Source organism: Homalodisca vitripennis, unplaced genomic scaffold (assembly GCF_021130785.1).
Source record: "Homalodisca vitripennis isolate AUS2020 unplaced genomic scaffold, UT_GWSS_2.1 ScUCBcl_1433;HRSCAF=5060, whole genome shotgun sequence".
Lineage (NCBI taxonomy): Eukaryota > Metazoa > Arthropoda > Insecta > Hemiptera > Cicadellidae > Homalodisca > Homalodisca vitripennis.
This window is the reverse complement of record NW_025777574.1, coordinates 83,889-103,180: the sequence shown is the minus strand read 5'-3', so window position 1 is coordinate 103,180 and position 19,292 is coordinate 83,889. Positions and strand designations below refer to the sequence as shown.

At 29.9% G+C, this 19,292-nt stretch overlaps 1 protein-coding gene across 1 annotated transcript; it reads left to right on the top strand.

Moving 5' to 3' along the window:
• Positions 1-13,038: 13,038 nt before the first annotated feature.
• On the top strand, positions 13,039-18,811 carry LOC124371451 (THO complex subunit 4-like). Its single transcript, XM_046829779.1, has 5 exons — positions 13,039-13,236; positions 15,560-15,715; positions 16,848-16,995; positions 17,397-17,525; positions 18,693-18,811. The coding sequence occupies exons 1-5, from the start codon at positions 13,039-13,041 to the stop codon at positions 18,809-18,811; spliced, it is 750 nt and encodes a 249-aa protein (XP_046685735.1).
• The last annotated feature ends 481 nt before the right edge of the window (positions 18,812-19,292 follow it).

Genomic DNA, 19,292 nt, shown 5'->3' with positions numbered 1-19,292 from the left:
TAAGCTATTTAGTAAGTTTTAATGCCGTGATTCTGAAGCATAAAACATTGATACGGTTTCAGGAAAAGGGTGGAATTAAAGAATTTCCTGAAATCACAATTAATTGCGTTCAAACTTGTCATTCTATTCTGTGATCAAATTAAGAATAATACAGTCTAAGCTAACGTTTTTAAGTACTAATGTTTATATAAATAAAGCTACATATTTTTATTTCTCGAAGTACAATATTATTCAACTCTAATGAAATTAATACTTTTACAAATTATTCACGCAACAAAGTATATATCAGCATATATTGAGCAATTGTTAAAATTCCACAAACCGAATTTGATATAGACCATTAATTTGATTTTGGTCGCCTTAAAATTAGCATTTTAAGTTCCAATTATTTTAAGTAGGTGAACATTCCCTGAAATTTGGACATGACAGCTCTGCTATAAATCCTTCCAGATTACTGTCTACCTTTGTACCCACTTACTAATTATGCCCGGTGGATTCCTGGAAGGCCGCGGAGCGGTAACCACAGAAGAACAATACACCCTGAGGAGCCGCTGCCGCTTTGTCTGGTTATATAGATCTCCAGGTACTCGACCTTTACCTGAAGGGATGTCTGATTATAGGCTTAAAAACTTATGATAAGATAAAATGTTAGTTATTTTCATGAGCATCGCCTCGATATTTTCACAATATTTAAATGTTAATTGTACAAATTATCAACGAAGTTACAATTGTATTTTTCCTGTGGATTCCTTAAAAGATTATTATTGAAAAGTTTTGTTTTAATTTAAGTTTATGACAGATACTAATGTTATAAGCTTAATCAGGGCTCTGTGGTGTAATGGTAGCACATTCACCCGGCAAGTGAGAGATCCGGGAACGAGTCCCGGCGAAGCAAGTACTTTTTGGGATTCAATGTTTATTGAAATTAAATTAGGCTATTGCCACTTATACAAAGTTAATAAATGTAAACAAGTCATTTGACAAGTATTTGGTTTTCCGAGCATATGTTAGTTTGGTTATTTAAACACCTATGTAAAAGAAACAGCCAAATACAAAATAATTGAATCGTAAAAAGTGAGGGCTCTGTGATGTAATGGTAGCACATTCACCCGGCAAGTGAGAGATCCGGGTTCGAGGCCCGGCGGAGCAAGTACCTTTTGTGATTCAATGTTTATTGAAATTAAATTAGGCTATTGCCACTTATACAAATTTAATGAATATATATATATTTAATTTTATTTAATTATATATATATATATATATATATATATATATATATATATATATATGTATATACATACATATAGCTAAGCTTCTGACCACAACCTTGGGTGACTTGAGCCGCTAATGAAAATATGACATGTTAAAATTTATGGTATTAAATATATGTGTCTTCGTATAAAGGAAAAATTAAATTTGTTAACATCAAATATGTAACATAAATACATGATAGTGAAATATAAACCAATTGGTGTCGTAAGAAATCAAAAAATAACGGGATGGTAACATTTCCATGTGAATCAATGTCCCTCTGGGTAGGTAGCCGAATCGGGCTTGATGTGATTGAATTAAGAAAAGAGTTGAAAAATATGAAAAAGCAATCAATTATACACTTTTTGTAGGAATGTAATTATTGATAATTGATTATACTAATGGCAAACGCTACGGGTATATCCCATCGTAATATGGTTAAAAGAGAAGGAATTGGTTAATAACCCTTTTAAAATAATATCCTAAAGCACAGTGTGAAATAAGGAAAACCGCTTACATGTTGTTAAATTTCGACTATAGTTTAATCATCGCTATATTTTTAATTTTCATTCCAGTGTTACATTTTTAAAATGGATATCTAAATAAGAAAGAAAATTTTATATTTCAAAATTTTTATAGCTCATTGGTTGAAACTCTAAGTATGGAAAATGTCTATACTTATGTTATTCTTTCTTAGTAATAAATGTTTTATACATTTTCTAGAATCATAATTCATCATTTTAGTTTTCATAGATACTTTTAATACATTGAAAACAAAACTAAACCAAGTTTGTGTTTCTGTTTAAAATTGTGGTTTAGCTAATATTTAATAGCCTAAATCTATACGCAAGTGCATTAAAAAAAATTAATTGAAAATTAATAGTAGTGCTTGAGAAATAAAAACTGTAATGTCATATAATTAGGTATTACTCAACTCAAGCGATACTCATTGAATGTCTGTTGCTTCAAAACATTTTAAATTTAGATTTTGATATCGTGATATAATCGTTTGATACATATACCTCAGCAATTAAAAAAAAAAAATATCAGATCATATCATTGTCCTACAGTTACGAAATACATTACAAAATATGTTTTACATTATTTTCATACTCAAAGCATTCTTTATTTATTTCATTAAGTTCTGCTGAACAAAGTCAAAGTCAATACAAATCAAGCAATAAGAGAAATTTACCAAAAACATAGTTGCCTAATAAACATTATAGCAAAGTAAGCCCTAGCGAGATATATTAAATTGCAATCTAGTTGCAGTACAGAAGATACAGAAAAACACGAAAAAAGAGTAAGTGTAGGGTAAAGGAAAATGGCAGAATGTTATTTTGTTTCAATAGAGATCGTTCAATAGGAAAATTACCAAGGTTTATTTTATATGACTCTGTGGTTCTTTCATGGATGTTTAACAAAGTGTTCTACTGTTTGCGTGACTCAAATCGCAATTCCGTTTACCTACTAAGAGATTATCAGTACGTAATAAGTAGTTAAAAAATGTGGGGTAAACGTACCTAAATAAGCGTAGAAAGTGCCGGAGTTCTACATCTCTTATCTTCGTAATGACAAAATTTAAAATTTAGATCACTCAATTTCAATTTCTAAAAACAATAAGGAATTCATTTCAAGACTTTTACAAGACTGCCGTACTGTAAAGGTAACCGTGGATGGACAGAATTTCCAAACCACCCGCTCTAAACAGAGTACAGCCCTTCTTCGCATACGTCTACAAACTAGATTTTGTGTATAAGCTTGCTATACATGATTCTATCAGGACTTAAATTATTAATACCTTAAATAACAAAAACAAAACCACTATTATATTGACCTACCTTTATTGGTCTGGTAATGGACAATGAGCCCTTTGAAAAAATGGGCGACTGGGGATGCTGCTCTGGGCGCGGCGATTTTAGGCTAAAGTAAGCAGCGTAACAATAACACCACAACCTAAATTTACGCTTGTTTGTATGAATATATAAAACTGAAAATGTATGCTACTTAATAAATATTGTATATGTATTGTATTGTATAGGGTTATTTTTTTGATTTTATGTTATTTATGGAGGGTTAGTCCTCTTTAACAGAATTGTAATTATGTATTGGAACTGAAGACTTTTAAAAGTATTTACCCTACCATTAATCCTTATAAGTATATTTGTATTTCACATTAGTGCTTTTAGGCTAATTTCTTAGTATTATAAACCCAATACAAAACTTAAAATTTCTTAAATTTAAATCGGTTGACAAAATAATTGCAATATTTGAATTATTTGGTGTGACAATTGATTAAAATATGTGAGCTTGCTCATTTATAACTGCACTTTTATCTAAAGTGGTCTTACACTGTTCGCTATTTTTAACGTACCTCTTATAAAAAACTTAAAAGTAAAAAACATTAATTTTTATGTATGTTTTTCATGAGTACAGTTTAATGTGTGAATACATATTCGCAAAAGTAATTACAATGTAGTATGTTTAATTCTGAAGACAGAGAATACAAGTTAATAATTGGATTAAAAAAGGAACATAGGGTAGTTAGATAACCCCTTACAGTACTGCACTATACCTATTGTCTGTACATAAGAATTTATTAAATATTACAACATTGTCACAATGTATAGGTAATTTCATTAAAATTCAATCATGTTCAACATATATGTATTTATTTTTTATTTAACATCTTAACTATATATCGTCAAAATAATACCACGTTTTAAAATCATGTCTGTGAAGAATATAGTATCAATCATTCACCTTTCTTATTCTCTTTGGCTTATTAAGCATTCATAGTTATTTTTTAGACAAATATAGTACTGTACCAATTGTTTAGTCAAATGTTTTTTAGATTAACATAATTTCGGAAAGTATTACGTTATACATACCTTGGTTTTTAATGCGTATAATTTGATTCCTAGATAATAAATTGTATACGTTGGTATTATAAATATTAGTAAGCCTTAGGTTTTAACTATAAATTAACCTAAGGCCATTTTAATATACCTGGTGTTTTATTCTTTTCTAGGAAAACAAAATACACCCTGAATTAAAATATTTATAACACACAGGTTTTTGACGCTTTTGAGTTTATATGTCTTTGAAATCACGACATTAGTTAAGTTTATGGGCTGGATTTAATTAATTAAATACTGCATATAGCCCAACAATAAAACAATATAATCACTCTCTTAATATGGACATTTCACCGGGCACTGGCGATGAGACGACTATTATGCTCATATTATGTTCTTACTTTGATTTCTGGCGTATCTTAAAAAACTACTAAAAGCATTTTAAATCTTAGTTTTTAAACATTTCAGTGAGATTACTCTCAGGCATTGTATACGCATATTCCTTAAAGTTTTAGAAGGAATCATTTTACTGGAAGCCATTTTAGAAGTTTTCCATATTTCTCAAACTTAAAATTGTGCATTAAATCTAAATTTTAAACATTTAACTTTTAATATATAATATATATTTTAATATTTAACTTAAGGCAGTGTTGCTCGGAATTTAAGCGATTTGAGAGTTCATTGAGCAACCACCGACCGCATTTCATTAACAAAAGCTTCAATTAAATCTGTGTTAAAAATCAAATGTTTCAAATAGTGGTTTAAAACAATAACTCGCCCAAAATAATTACTTTAAGTGTTCAATAATGAGACCAATTTAGAATTCTTAGGACCACCCAGTTAAGAATAAATTTAAGTATGTGTCGAAAAACAACCATCCTTAAGTGGTCCTAAAATTAAAATTACATAGCGAAAAAGCAGTACTATTGTACCTATTTTGCACGAAAAATCTTCAAACTTTAGAAAGTTTTCCTTCATTTTCCATCAAGAACAGATACGATTTTATAGAATCAATTAAAGACATTGTTCTATATGAAGATGAATATCTCGTTTCTTTTGATGTAACATCGCTTTATCCTAATGTTCCTATTAAGGACACAATTAAAATAATTACAGATTGGTTAACTTCTCAAAATTTACAAAAGGAAATAATTGATGAATATTCCCGTATGATAAATTTATGTATGAATCAGAGCACATTCAAATATAGAGAATCTTATTATACCCAAATTGATGGAACAGCTATGGGAAATCCTCTCTCATGTTTTATTGCCAATATTTTTATGAGCTATTTTGAAACTACAGCCAAATCTAAAATGACATATTTCCCAAGAAAATGGATAAGATACGTCGATGATATTTTTGCAATATTTAATAAAAATGAAAACATACAAGATTTTATCACAACTCTAAATTCGTTTTACCCTACTATTAAATTTACATATGAAATTGAACAAAACAATAGTATCCCATTTTTAGACGTATTAGTTATTAGAAATGAAACAAAATTTGAATTTGATATCTACGGAAAACCAACTCATACAGATAGGTTCATCATCAATGAATCTAACCATCCTTCTGCACAAAAAAGAGCAACATTTAATTCAATGATTTATAGACTGTTAAATACACCACTTTCAACAGAAAACTACAAGAAAGAACTAAATTACATCAAATCTATTGCTATGTTCAATGGTTACACTACACAACTCATTGACAATATACTAAAACAAGCTTTAAAAAGAAAAAGTAGAAAAGATAAGACAACATTAAGACCACCTGAAGACACAAAACATGAATTTATTTGCACAACATACAGCACTTTTTCAAACCAAATATGCAAAACTTTTAAAAAGCATACAAATAAAACTGTCACTCACAGAACAAGCAACAAATTATCCCAAATTTTAGGAAACCCTAAGGACAAAATTTCAAATGATAGTAAATCGGGAATTTATGAAATTGGATGCAATGACTGTGACAAAATTTATATTGGACAAACAAAAAGAACAATAAAAACACGATTTAAAGAGCATTTATCACACACAAAATATGGAAGAGTTGACAAATCTGCTGTAGCCAAGCACTGCATTGAATCAGGACACAGAACATCAATTACAAATCTAAAATTAATAAAAGAAATAACAAAACCAATGAACTTGAATGCTTGGGAAACACTATACATAAACAGAAGTAAAGAAAAACTCATGAACAATGAAGAGGGCCCTATTGAAAATTCCAATCTTCTTTCTTCTGAATTTATTCAAAAATTAAACTCTAGTCAAATACAATTTTTTCATACTGGCTGAAATATTTCCAAAATTTTTGTATTTACATTTTACACCATATGTTAATTTAATATTAATTTTAACAAACAATATGTAAATATTTATTTGTGGAGTTGCCTGAAGATGAAACCTTTGGTTTTGAAAGGCCTCGCCCGAAATAATAAACAATTTGGAAAAGTAGTGTTTTTATTAATATTTAATAATATTTAAACTTGTACTATGTTTAATGAATTTTCTCATATTTGGGATGGAAACGAATCAAACAAGTCAGACATGATTATAATCAGTAAAACGTCTTCAGGTTACAAATTTTGTAACTAACCTGAAATTGTATATATATATATATATATATATATATATATATATATATATATATTAGATACTCTTATGTCTTCTAAATAAGAATTGAGATTTTATAATTTTAATATTATGCATAATATGCTCTAAACCTATTTTGTAATATGTGGTCTCTGCCTGAGTGAAGTATAGTAAATACAGTGTGTACAATTAGTATGTAATATATTTAACATAGTAACAGAATAAACGACTTATTCCATTAATAAATAACCGTTAGTTTCAATTAGAAATTAAATACTCTGTGATGATTACATGTGGTTTTTTACTAATTCATTTAACTACACCTTGCGGAAAGGAAAGAGACTCAGTAAGGTTGGGGATTTCCAACATAAGGCCTAGGTCAGGGTAGAGGTGACCCTCATAATAACGTCGTTAGCTGACAACAGAATTTATGGCAGGCGGCTTTGACTTTGGTCTATTCACCTTCCGTGTCACCTGTCAAATGCATCAATGATCACAACAACGAGCCAAGATGATTCACTGTCAAGAAGTCAACGCCCTGTCTGAACTTTGGTCAGAGAAAGCTATATCTGGCCATCTTACCTCTTTGTATAAGAAACGGGCGAGGAGCTGAATTGTGTATTTTGTTGTAGTGTCTTCCTGGAATAATCTTATTTTTCGATCATTAGTCATTTTCACCACTGTTTACACTCTGAAAAAAGTCCCATAAGTAGATGAACAGGCTACTGTCTACTAATCCAATCGTATTGTCAACTATCACTACAATTTATTTTGTGTTTATATGATTTAAGCTAAATAAATTGTTAATATTACTCATATTCAACAGGTAGATACAGGAGTTTAAAATTTAATTACAAACTAACCAATAGTAATACAATAACGAGAGTTAAGTTAAAACGTAGCTAGTTTGAATTTCCGTTTATACATGCAAAGTAAAGAATTACTAAGCGACTTCTAGTTTTATACAGATAACAAAGAGAAAGGTTCCAGTTTTGTTAATTATGAACAAAACTGCTAATTTAAACATTCATGTCATACATTTGTCACCCAAATACACATCACGCTTAATACGTACAATAATACTGCTTTTCAGTATGTAATTTTAAATTTTACGACCACTTAAAATGTTGATTTTAGATTACTACTTTAATTTTTATTCTTAACCGTCTGGTCCTAATATTTCTGAAATAGTCTCTTTATTGAGCACTTAAAGTAATTATTTTGGACGTGTTATTGTGTAAACCACTATTTGAAACATTTGATTTTTAACACGGATAATGAAATACCGCAGTCGGCGGCTGCTCAATGAACTCTCAAATCGCTTAACTTCCAAGCAACATTGCATTAAGTAAAATATACAAATAAAAGTTAAATATACATAACTACCCTGTCACTATATCCCTGTTTTAAAAACCGTCAATAAATATTCCTTTCATAAACCAATTATTAACTTGTATCCTCTGTGTTTAGAATTAAATATACTACATTGTAATTACTTTTGCGAATATGTAGGCTATTCACACATTAAACCGTAGTCATAAACATTATTTTTTTTTTTACTTTTAATTTTTTTATGAGCGTTAAAAATAGCGAACAGTGTAAGACCACTTTAGATAAAAGTGCAGTTATAAATGAGCAAGCTCACATATTTTAATTAATTATCACACCAAAGAATTAAAATATTGCAATTATTTTGTTAACCTACTCAAATTTAAGAAATTTTAAGTTTTGTATTTAGTTTACATTACTAACAAATTTGGCCTAAAATCACTAATGTGAAAGAAAAATATACTTACAAGGATTAATGGTGTTAAAGAGGACTAACCCTCCATAAATATCATAAAATAAAAAATAACCTTATACAATACAATACATATACAATATTTATTAAGTAGCATACATTTTCAGTTTTATATATTCATAGAAATATGCGTAAATTTAGGCTGTGTTGTTATTGTTATCCTGCTTACTTTAGCCTAAAATCGCGGCGCCCATGGCAGCTTCCCCAGTCGGTCCCTCTTTCAAACGGCTCATCGTCTATCACTAGACCAAGATAGAAAGGCCACTAATATTGTTGTTATTTAAGGTATTACTGACAAGTCCTGATAGAATAATGTATAGCAAGCTTATACACAAAATCTAGTTTGTAGACGTATGCAAAGAAGGGCTGTACTCTGTTTAGAGCGGGTGGTTTGGAAATTCTGTCCATCCACGGTTACCTTTACAGTACGGCAGTCTTGTAAAAGTCTTGAAATGAATTCCTTATTGTTTTTAGAAATTGACAGTGATCTAAATTTTAAATTTTGTCATTACGAAGATAGGAGATGTAGAACTCCGGCACTTTCTACGCTTATTTAGGTACGTTTACTCCACATTTTTTAACTACTTATTACGTACTGATAATCTCTTGGTAGGTAAACGGAATTGCGATTTGAGTCACGCAAACAGTAGAACACTTTGTTAAACATCCATGAAAGAACCACAGAGTCATATAAAAAAACCTTGATAATTTTCCTATTGAATGATCTCTATTGAAACAAAATAACATTCTGCCATTTTCCTTTACCCTACACTTACTCTTTTTTCGTGTTTTTCTGTATCTTCTGTACTGCAACTAGATTGCAATTTAATATATCTCGCTAGGGCTTACTTTGCTATAATGTTTATTAGGCAACTATGTTTTTGGTAAATTTCTCTTATTGCTTGATTTGTATTGACTTTGACTTTGTTCAGCAGAACTTAATGAAATAAATAAAGAATGTCTTGAGTCTGAAAATAATGTAAAACATATTTTGTACTGTATTATCGTAACTGAAGGACAATGATATGATCTGATATTTTTTTTTAATTGCTGAGGTATATGTATCAAACGATTATATCACGATATCAAAATCTAAATTTAAAATGTTTTGTAGCAACAGACATTCAATGAGTATCGCTTGAGTTGAGTAATACCTAATTATATGACATTACAGTTTTTATTTCTCAAGCACTACTATTAATTTTCAATTAATTTTTTTTAATGCACTTGCGTATAGATTTAGGCTATTAAATATTAGCTAAACCACAATTTTAAACAGAAACACAAAATTGGTTTAGTTTTGTTTTCAATGTATTAAAAGTATCTATGAAAACTAAAATGATGAATTATGATTTTAGAAAATGTATAAAACATTTATTACTAAGAAAGAATAACATAAGTATAGACATTTCCCATACTTAGACTTTCAACCAATGAGGTGTAAAAATTTTGAAATATAAAATTTTCTTTCTTATTTAGATATTCATTTTAAAAATGTAACACTGGAATGAAAATTAAAAATATAGTGATGATTAAACTATATTCAAAATAACAACATGTGAGCGGTTTTCCTTATTTAACACACTGTGATTTAGGATATTATTTGAAAAGGGTTATTAACCTTTTCCTTCTCTTTAAACAATATTACGATGGGATATACCCGTAGCATTTGCCATTAGAATAATCAATTATCAATAATTACATTCCAACAAAAGTGTATAATTGATTGCTTTTTCTTATTTTTTAAAACTCTTTTCTTAATTCAACCACATCAAGCCCGATTCGGCTACCTACCCAGAGGGACATCGATTCACATGGAAATGTTACCGTCCCGTTATTTTTTGATTTCTTACGACACCAATTGGTTTATATTTCACTATAATGTATTTATGTTACATAGGCCTATTTGATGTTAACAAATTTAATTTTTCCTTTATACGAAGACATATATATTTAATACCATAAATTTTAACATGTTATATTTTCATTAGCGGCTCAAGTCACCCAAGATTGTGGTCAGAAGTTTAGGTATATATATATAATAAGATAAAATTAAATATATATATATATTTTCATTGAATTTGTGTAAGTGGCAATAGCCTAATTTAATTTCAATAAACATTGAATCACAAAAAGTACTTGCTTCGCCGGGACTTGTTCCCGGATCTCTCACTTGCCGGGTGAATGTGCTACCATTATACCACAGAGCCCTCACTTTTTACGATTCAATTATTTAGTAGGCTATTTGGCTGTTTCTTTTACATATGTGTTTAAATAACCAAACTAACATATGCTCGGAAAACCAAATACCTGTCAAATGACTTGTTTACATTCATTAACTTTGTATAAGTGGCAATAGCCTAATTTATTTTCAATAAACAATGAATCCCAAAAAGTACTTGCTTCGCCGGGACTCGTTCCCGGATCTCTCACTTGCCGGGTGAATGTGCTACCATTACACCACAGAGCCCTGATTAAGTTTATGACATTAGTATCTGTCATAAACTTAAATTAAAGACAACACTTTTCAATAATAATCTTTTAAGGAATCCACAGGAAAAATACAATTGTAACTTCGTTGATAATTTGTACAATAAACATTTCAATATTGTGAAAATATCAATGTGATGCTTATTAAAATAAATGAAATTTTATCCTATAACAAGTTTTTAAGCCTATAACCAGACATCCATCCCTTTAGGTAAAGATCGAGTACCTGGAGATCTAGGTAGCCAGACAAAGCGGCAGCGGCTCCTCAGGGTGTATTGTTCTTCTGTGGTTACCGCTCCGCGGCCTTCCAGGAATCCACCGGGCATAACTAGCAAGTCAAGTGTGGGTACAAAGTTAAACAGTAATCTGGAGGAATTTATAGCAGAGCTGTCATGTCCAAATTTCAGGGAATGTTCACCTACTTAAAATAATTTGAACTTAAATTGCGGATTTTAATACGACCAAAATCAAATTATTGGTCTATATCAAATTCTGTTTGTGGATTTCAACAATTGCTCAATATATGCTGATATATACTTTGTTGCGTGAATAATTTGTAAAAGTATTAGTTTCATTAGAGTTCAATAATATTGTACTTAGAGAAATAAAAATATGTAGCATTATTTATATAAACTTTATTACTAGAAAACTTTACCTTAGACTGTATTATTCTCAATGTGATCACAGAATAGCATGACAAGTTTGAACGCATTACTTGTGTTTTCAGTTGATTCCTTATTTCCACCCTTTTCCTGAAACCGTATCGATGTTATACGCTTTAGAATCACGGCATTAAATTTTGTGAAATAGTTTACTAGACCAAATTCCAGATTTTACCAGATCCTATCTCGCTAAAAGGCAGCTGTGATAACAACATAGACACAAGGTTTTCAAAATATCGATTTGAAGCAACGACCCTTGACTGATATACTTTTACAATTACAAAAACAAATAGTTGTAGAAGGGGTCTATTAACAATTTTCCCCCCTATTCCATCGTACAATTTATAGCTGGTTGATATAAACATACAAAGAAAAATCTTCCAATTTCCGATAATAACTGTAGTAAATATTAGGTAACATTTTTAATTTTGTCTAAATAACGTCGGTTTTACTTAAATAAACACTATTTAGATTATTTAGTTATGAACAAACAACTTGTATTATTAACCAGTCAGTTTTATATTCCAATGATAATTCTTTTCAAAGTACATAAAAAGATTTGTACAGTGTTTGATAAAAAATTTACTTTAGAATACAACTTTATAAACTTCTTAAACGACTGTAACGACAAATCCAAAAAAAACTTGTTTAGTCATACCTTTTTATTTATTTGTATTTTTAGTACATTCTAATAATAGAAACCTATTATGAATTTAACCTGCGTTATTATTATTTTTGTGTAATATTCAATATAATATTAGTATATACGTGCAGTACCACCGTTTTAATTTATTTTACAGGCAATAATAAAAAACGTAGCCTTTTTTACAATTCATATACAATGTAATACTATTCATAGAAGTGTATTTTTATGTTTTGAGTAATAATTTTATACTTTAAAAAATTATTTCATTAATAGACATTAAATATTTATAATGTGGTAGTCTATCATTTGCAATCATTGTCTATAAATTTTGTACAAAATACAGATTTGATACAGTGTCATTTTTACCCGCCACCACAGATGCCCGTGTGCATGCTGGAGGGGGAAAACTGGTTTGCTCTTATCGTGATGTCACGGCAGCGATGCGCGCGCCACCTTCTCTTCTGGGCACCCCCCTCCACTCAGCTGCGTTTCCTTCATTCAGTTCATTCGTTGTTTGACAGTCGCCTAAGTAACATCGGGAGCCTCTGGTTTGTTATTGAACATCTGTACAATTTAATTTTGATTATATTAGCGAGTGATTTGAACAATAATTACATCTGAGTGCGTTTTAATATTCTCAAATTAAAGCTTGTTTTGAGCATAACTAATACTTTCCAAGCACTTTATTCGTTATTGTGTGTAGGAGAGCGGTACTTAGTTCATCATGACGGATAAGTTAGAAATGAGTTTAGACGATATAATTAATCAGAGCAAGGAAGTAAAGGACTCTACAAGAAGAAGTCGTGAACGTGGAGGTTTTCCTCAGGGTAGAGCAACCCAAAGCAATGCCAGAGATGGTGGTGGACCCATGAGAAGCAGGAGAGTCAGATTTGATTCATCGAAGAGAGTTCCCTATTCTCGAGTAAGTACAATTGTTATGCTATAGCTTATTGAAGAAATATAAATTACTAGAATTCCCTACAAATTCTAATGTCCAGTCTTTTTTTGTAGGGATAGAATAAATGTTATCTTTAAAGAGTAGTTTCGGGGACTAAACCCAATTTTTATGGGGGTTAAGTAGAGGTATCACTATAATATAACTTGGTCTTTCAATTATAATAGTTACTTGAATACCTGGTTTCTAATTTAAGATATGCTAGTACAATATGTACCTATGTATTTTAAGTGTCTATACAACACTAGTTACTAAAGCCAGTTGTTCAGGTTATCAGAAATTTAAAATAATTTAATAATTTAGTTTCCTTAGCGATTGAGATTAAAGGTATCTCACTTTAAATTTAGCATTACTTGGAAGACCACTCTAAGTATGTTTGGTCAACTTTATAATTTGAAATTATTGTTGTTTTCTTTGTATGTTTATATATATTGTTATATCCTTTATTGAAATTTAAAGAAAAATTAGTGTTGTTTGTAACATTGGGTTTATTTAGTATTTAACTTATTAGGCTGAGACTACTGTGTCTATGATTGGAAATTATTTTAGGACAATGTATACTTTTGTCAACATAAGATTTCTTAAACTAGTAACTTATAATATATTTAAAAATTTTAGTTGATATATATTAGTAAAGGTATTAGCTAGATTTTAATAGTTTTGACTTATTGAAGCCTACACCTGGACATAACTTTATTATTTTTATGATAGGGAACCCAAAATAACATAGTAGGGGGTGTTGATTATTCAGTTCTGAGATAGACTTTAATGACGGGCCTACACTTGTTATTCGGTATTTTATAGAATTTTTAGTTTGTTTTTCTCTAAACATAATTCGAAATTAAAATGTATTAATTTAAAACCTGAATTTATATTAATAATACATATCAATATGTTTAATATAAACAACAAAATGTTACTAATTTTTTTAGAATTATAAAACTGTGATTGGTCAAAGGGTCAAAGGGAATAGGGAATAGTGAAATTGATTGTTTTATTTTTGACTTTGGTACCGTCGAAAAGTGCGTCTATCTGGGCCAAATCTCTACCACTATTACATAAAAACAGTTGCTCACTTCTAACTGGGCAAGATGTGAGTATTGTAGTGTATATTTTAAATTTTACTTAATTTTGTTCAGAAAGCAAAGTATTGTTTTTTAATAAATTACAAATTTCTTATAAATTGATAAAATTTTAATTTTTAGGTATGAATAAAAAAGGGTAGGTTTAAATACGTAAATAAAAAAACTTGAACTTTAAGCATTCGATAATGGACCTTGAAAAAACCTAAACATGCCTTGGTTTTAATTTAATAATATAAATTACTTCAGTTATGGTGGACATAATTTGTTTTCTTTCTTAGTTTACAACTCTTATTTTATAAATTAAGTCAATTATTACAACTTACATGTGTAAAACATTTGTTTCTAAGTATTATGACAATATAGAATAGCCTAGGCCGAACACACACACACACACACACACACACACACATATATATATATATAATTTGTATAATTGGCAATAGCCAAATGTTATTTAAATAAACATTGAATCCAACACCTTCCCACTCCCTCTTGTAACACATTCACCTGGCAAGTGAGAGATCCGGGTTCGAGTCCCGGCGAAGCAAGTAGGCTACTGTTTGTATTTCAATGTTTATTAAAATAAAATAAAATCAAATATATACAAACACACACACACACATATATATATATATATGTATATATATAATAATGTAATCATAAGCGCATAAAGTTTTACCTAAATATAGTTGTTCTATATCAATAAACTTTGTTATTTAGCTCAACGAGTACACTTAAATCTGTTAACTAAATTTTAAATATAATGATTATTAAGTTTTTCACAAATAGATATACTTAGCATATTTCTTGTTAAAGCTTTTCTTCGTAATAAATGGTGGAAAGTTACCTTGACAAAACCAATTTAAAGGACTACGAACTGCTCCATGGTGAACGTTAGTTATTAAATCATTAAAGTTCAAAGTTTCAAGTAAAACTATAAATATAAGTATGATAAAAGTAAAACAATTTTATACTAGTGGCAGAAAGTACAGAGATCCACAGTACATACTGTAAAATAGGCCATGAGTACTTTTTAATAGTTAAGAAGATTATATATATTGTAATACTACAGGTATATGTACAGGTACTTTTTTACCGAGGTGTAAGAAACTAGTTGTGGTTATCTCTACAGAACAATTAAACTTTGGCCTATTTTATATTTAAGTGATTATAAAAATTTTAAAAAAATAGTGTAATTATTTCAGCCTCATGGCGATATCAACAGCCGCTGGCAGCATGATCTCTATGATGGCCCGGCTCTCAACAAGAGGAGGAGATCAGGAGGTCTAAGCATAACAGGTGGTCCTACAAAACTGGTCGTCTCAAACCTGGACTATGGAGTATTAAGTTCAGACATACAGGTAAGAGAAAGTATAATGGTCACACCTAAGAAAAAATGTATTCAAATTAATGTACATGTAAAATTTTAAGTCAAATTTCATTATTCAAGGGCTAGGTAAAGTACTCATTGGTATATTTTGGTACATGAGACATTTCAGTGTCATTAAGTTTCTTGTACTCTTGTCAAAGTAAATGAGTCATAGTAGATTTATCTAAATACCACATACATTTGTACTTTGAAGTTAAGTCCTGGTACGCCTGGATATTTTCCTAACGTATTGATTTATAGATGTGAAACATCATCATACGTATTAAAATACTTTTTTTGAGCTTTAGGTGGGTAAACTTGTTTTGTCCCCTTCTTTAATGGGGTTAGAGGGGGTTGCTTAAAATTTTTAACTGCAGACCCTATCTTGTGATATGTCATATTAAAGGTATATATTTAATAGAATCAGAGTGACACAAAGAAAACATATCAGTGCCGTTTCTAGCAAAAGTTATTTGCCAAATACAGCAAACAAAATAATCTCATTGCAAAATTTTAATGTCTTGTGCACATCTAACATTACATACGTGATATATTTAGTTAGTTTTTGAGGGATTCAGGTTACCCATTTACGTAGTATCTAATGTTTCTGGTGTAAATATTTATATTAGCAGTTGTATTTTTCCTAGATAATACTGTAATGTAAGTTGTTATTTGCCCTTAACTTTTGTTAAGATCGTTGTACGGATTTTTAACTTATATGTTACACCCTTCTACTACATTTAAAAAAGAGGATAAAATATATTATTTTATCTTACAAAATCAAAAAAGTAATATTATAGTATAGTGAAAGTTGCACATTAATATCTCAATCCGTTTGGAATACATCCGGACGTATAAGGACTTAATTTACACCCTTAGATTTAAAGGGTTATTTGCCCATAACTTTTTTTATGATCATAAAAAAGATATTTTGTTTATTTCACTGTGTTTGTTTTGAACTTATCTTTAAGATGACATGTAACAACATAGGTGTTGCATATTGAAAAATTATAATGAATTCCATCTGACCCCCTTTGAAAAGTAGGGAGACATATTTTTATCCTCCAAACCGTGCTTTATAATAATGTAATATCCTAACAGTGTATCCTTTTTACCTTTTCCAGGTGCTCTTCTCAGAATTTGGTCCTATACGCAGTGCAACGGTGAACTATGAAAAGTCTGGTCGCTCCATGGGCTCGGCTTACGTCGTATTTGACCGAAAAGCAGATGCTGTCAGGGCTATGAAACAGTACAACAGGGTTCCTCTAGATGGTGAGTTCAGTATGTATAACAGTTAGTTCATTGTTACAACGAATTGGGAATAAAATGAAAAGGAGTCAATTATTTGTCATCGTTAGGTTTAATGAAATACTTATGTTTAGAGGATTTAGATTTATCCTCTTGCTCCTTTTAATTATTTGAATGTGCACTAGTAACACAATAACTAAATTATACTTAATTTTTACATAATTTAAAAATAATGTGAGGCAAAACAGTTATTTAGCATCAAATTTAGTCAATTACTTTTTAATGTTCTTTAGTATATCACAGTTATTTTTCGTCAAATGGTTTGTGTATTTTTCCAGTATACTTCCTCTGTCTTAAAGTTGTGGTATTCGTAATCATCAAATGTTTCACTCTATTGCGAATGTATTTATGGTGTTTATTTACAGGTCGGCCAATGCAAATTGAATTGACTACGTCTGATGTTGAAGTTGCGATCCAGCAAGCCAACCGAGTCAGCGAAGGCTTTACCCGCGGACCTAGTGCTAGAGGTTTTGGCCACCGAGTTACTGGAAGAGGTGAGTAACATTAGTATAAAAACTGTTTTACTTTTAACTGCTGGTTTTCCGTACCAATACGATGAGATAGGTTTTCGTATATTTTGCACTGTTGAGAACACCTTATTTGCATCCAAATAAACATTAGTAACCCTATTAGTTGTATTGAAAACTATAAGTAATATAGCTAAATAAAAATAATAATAAAAATAAAATAATAATAAATAATAATTAAATAACAAAAAAAATAATTAGTCTACCACTCAACTTCTGTAACAGGCATACTTGTAAAAAAGTCTTTTTATAACTGTCTAGTGTAAACGTTACATGTTTCCGCTATGTTTCATATAGTACTTAAACTTTTATCTGTTTAAAGGTCCACCAGACGACTCTTATACTGACGTTATGTTTATTTATGAAATCAAGTGATGTGCAATTGTAGGGGGAAATTATAAAACATTTTTTTTAAGGAGAAAAAGTTTTACGTTGTCCTTAAAATTTAAATCGGCTGTGTTTAGAAATAAACAAAAATGGCAATAGATAAATTCGTAAACAAATTATTAGTTTTTACTTAGCTAATTTGTTGGTCCGTTTAAACATGGGAAGTCTTTTCCCCCTCACTCACTCATTCTCCATATCTCTCTCTCTCTCTCTCTTCTCTCTCTCTCTCTCTCTCTCTCTCTCTCTCTCTCTCTCGCGGTCTCTCACTTTATATATTACATACTGAAAATTTTTATCTCTTAAAAAAAATATACATGTTTTCACTTAAATTTTAGAAAGAAGAAAGAGACTTTTTTAAATGCCCAAATTAGCCTGGAGTAATACGAGTCACTGTTCCCAGAGGACAATGAGAACAAATTTATTAACACGTGTTAATAGGTTCTTATACTAATTGAGTTAAATTTATAAACTTTTGTTTCATAACTCGCAACTTTATTTTCTTTAATGTATGTCACGTTCATTTTTAGCAGAAGGCAATGGAATGAATCAGTTCTAATAAACGTATTCTGAAAGTTCATGAAATTCTAAAATAAAGTTAGGGGACCTTTTACGAACACATTCTGTGATATCATTTAATTAAACATTTATTATAAGTAAATTAAATTGTACAAATTATAAAACTTACATTGAAGTTAATTCAAATTGCATCCACAGCAGTTCGCTCATGTTTCATATATCATGTTGTAGGTTTCAGAAGAAACGGTCGAGGCGAGAGAAGAGGTGACGGACGAACAGTGAAAAACAAAGTCCCAACTGCTGCAGAGTTAGATGCAGAATTAGATGCGTACATCAGCGAAAGAAAGTAGTGTAACCTGAACGTGAATGAAGTGTAAATATTGTATATAGAACATGTTTGTAAAAATTATAGGTCTATTACTAATTTAGTCGATTGTTATGATCTTATGATAAAGACAGATGTTTTTACATCTTGTTGATGAAATATGTGCAGACTTATTATTATTTTAATTCACTATGTGTGTATGTATATATATCTAAAAAATCTTTGTTACTATAATTAAATCATATTGCAATATATTCTTCTGTTTAGATCTTTAATTTACCAACCAAAGTTGTTCGGTGTTCTGTGTGTAAATTGTGATTGGACAGTCATATTCTAGTAACTTTTTGTAAATAAATTAGTAGACTTAACCCCTTTTAGCTGTCAATTAAAGACGACCTGTAGACCTATAATATAATAAAAATGTGGTAACCTGTTGGTCGATGTGACAGCTTGAAATTTGTTTTAGTTACACTTTTTTTAGTTACCAGTATTACACTTGTAAGCTC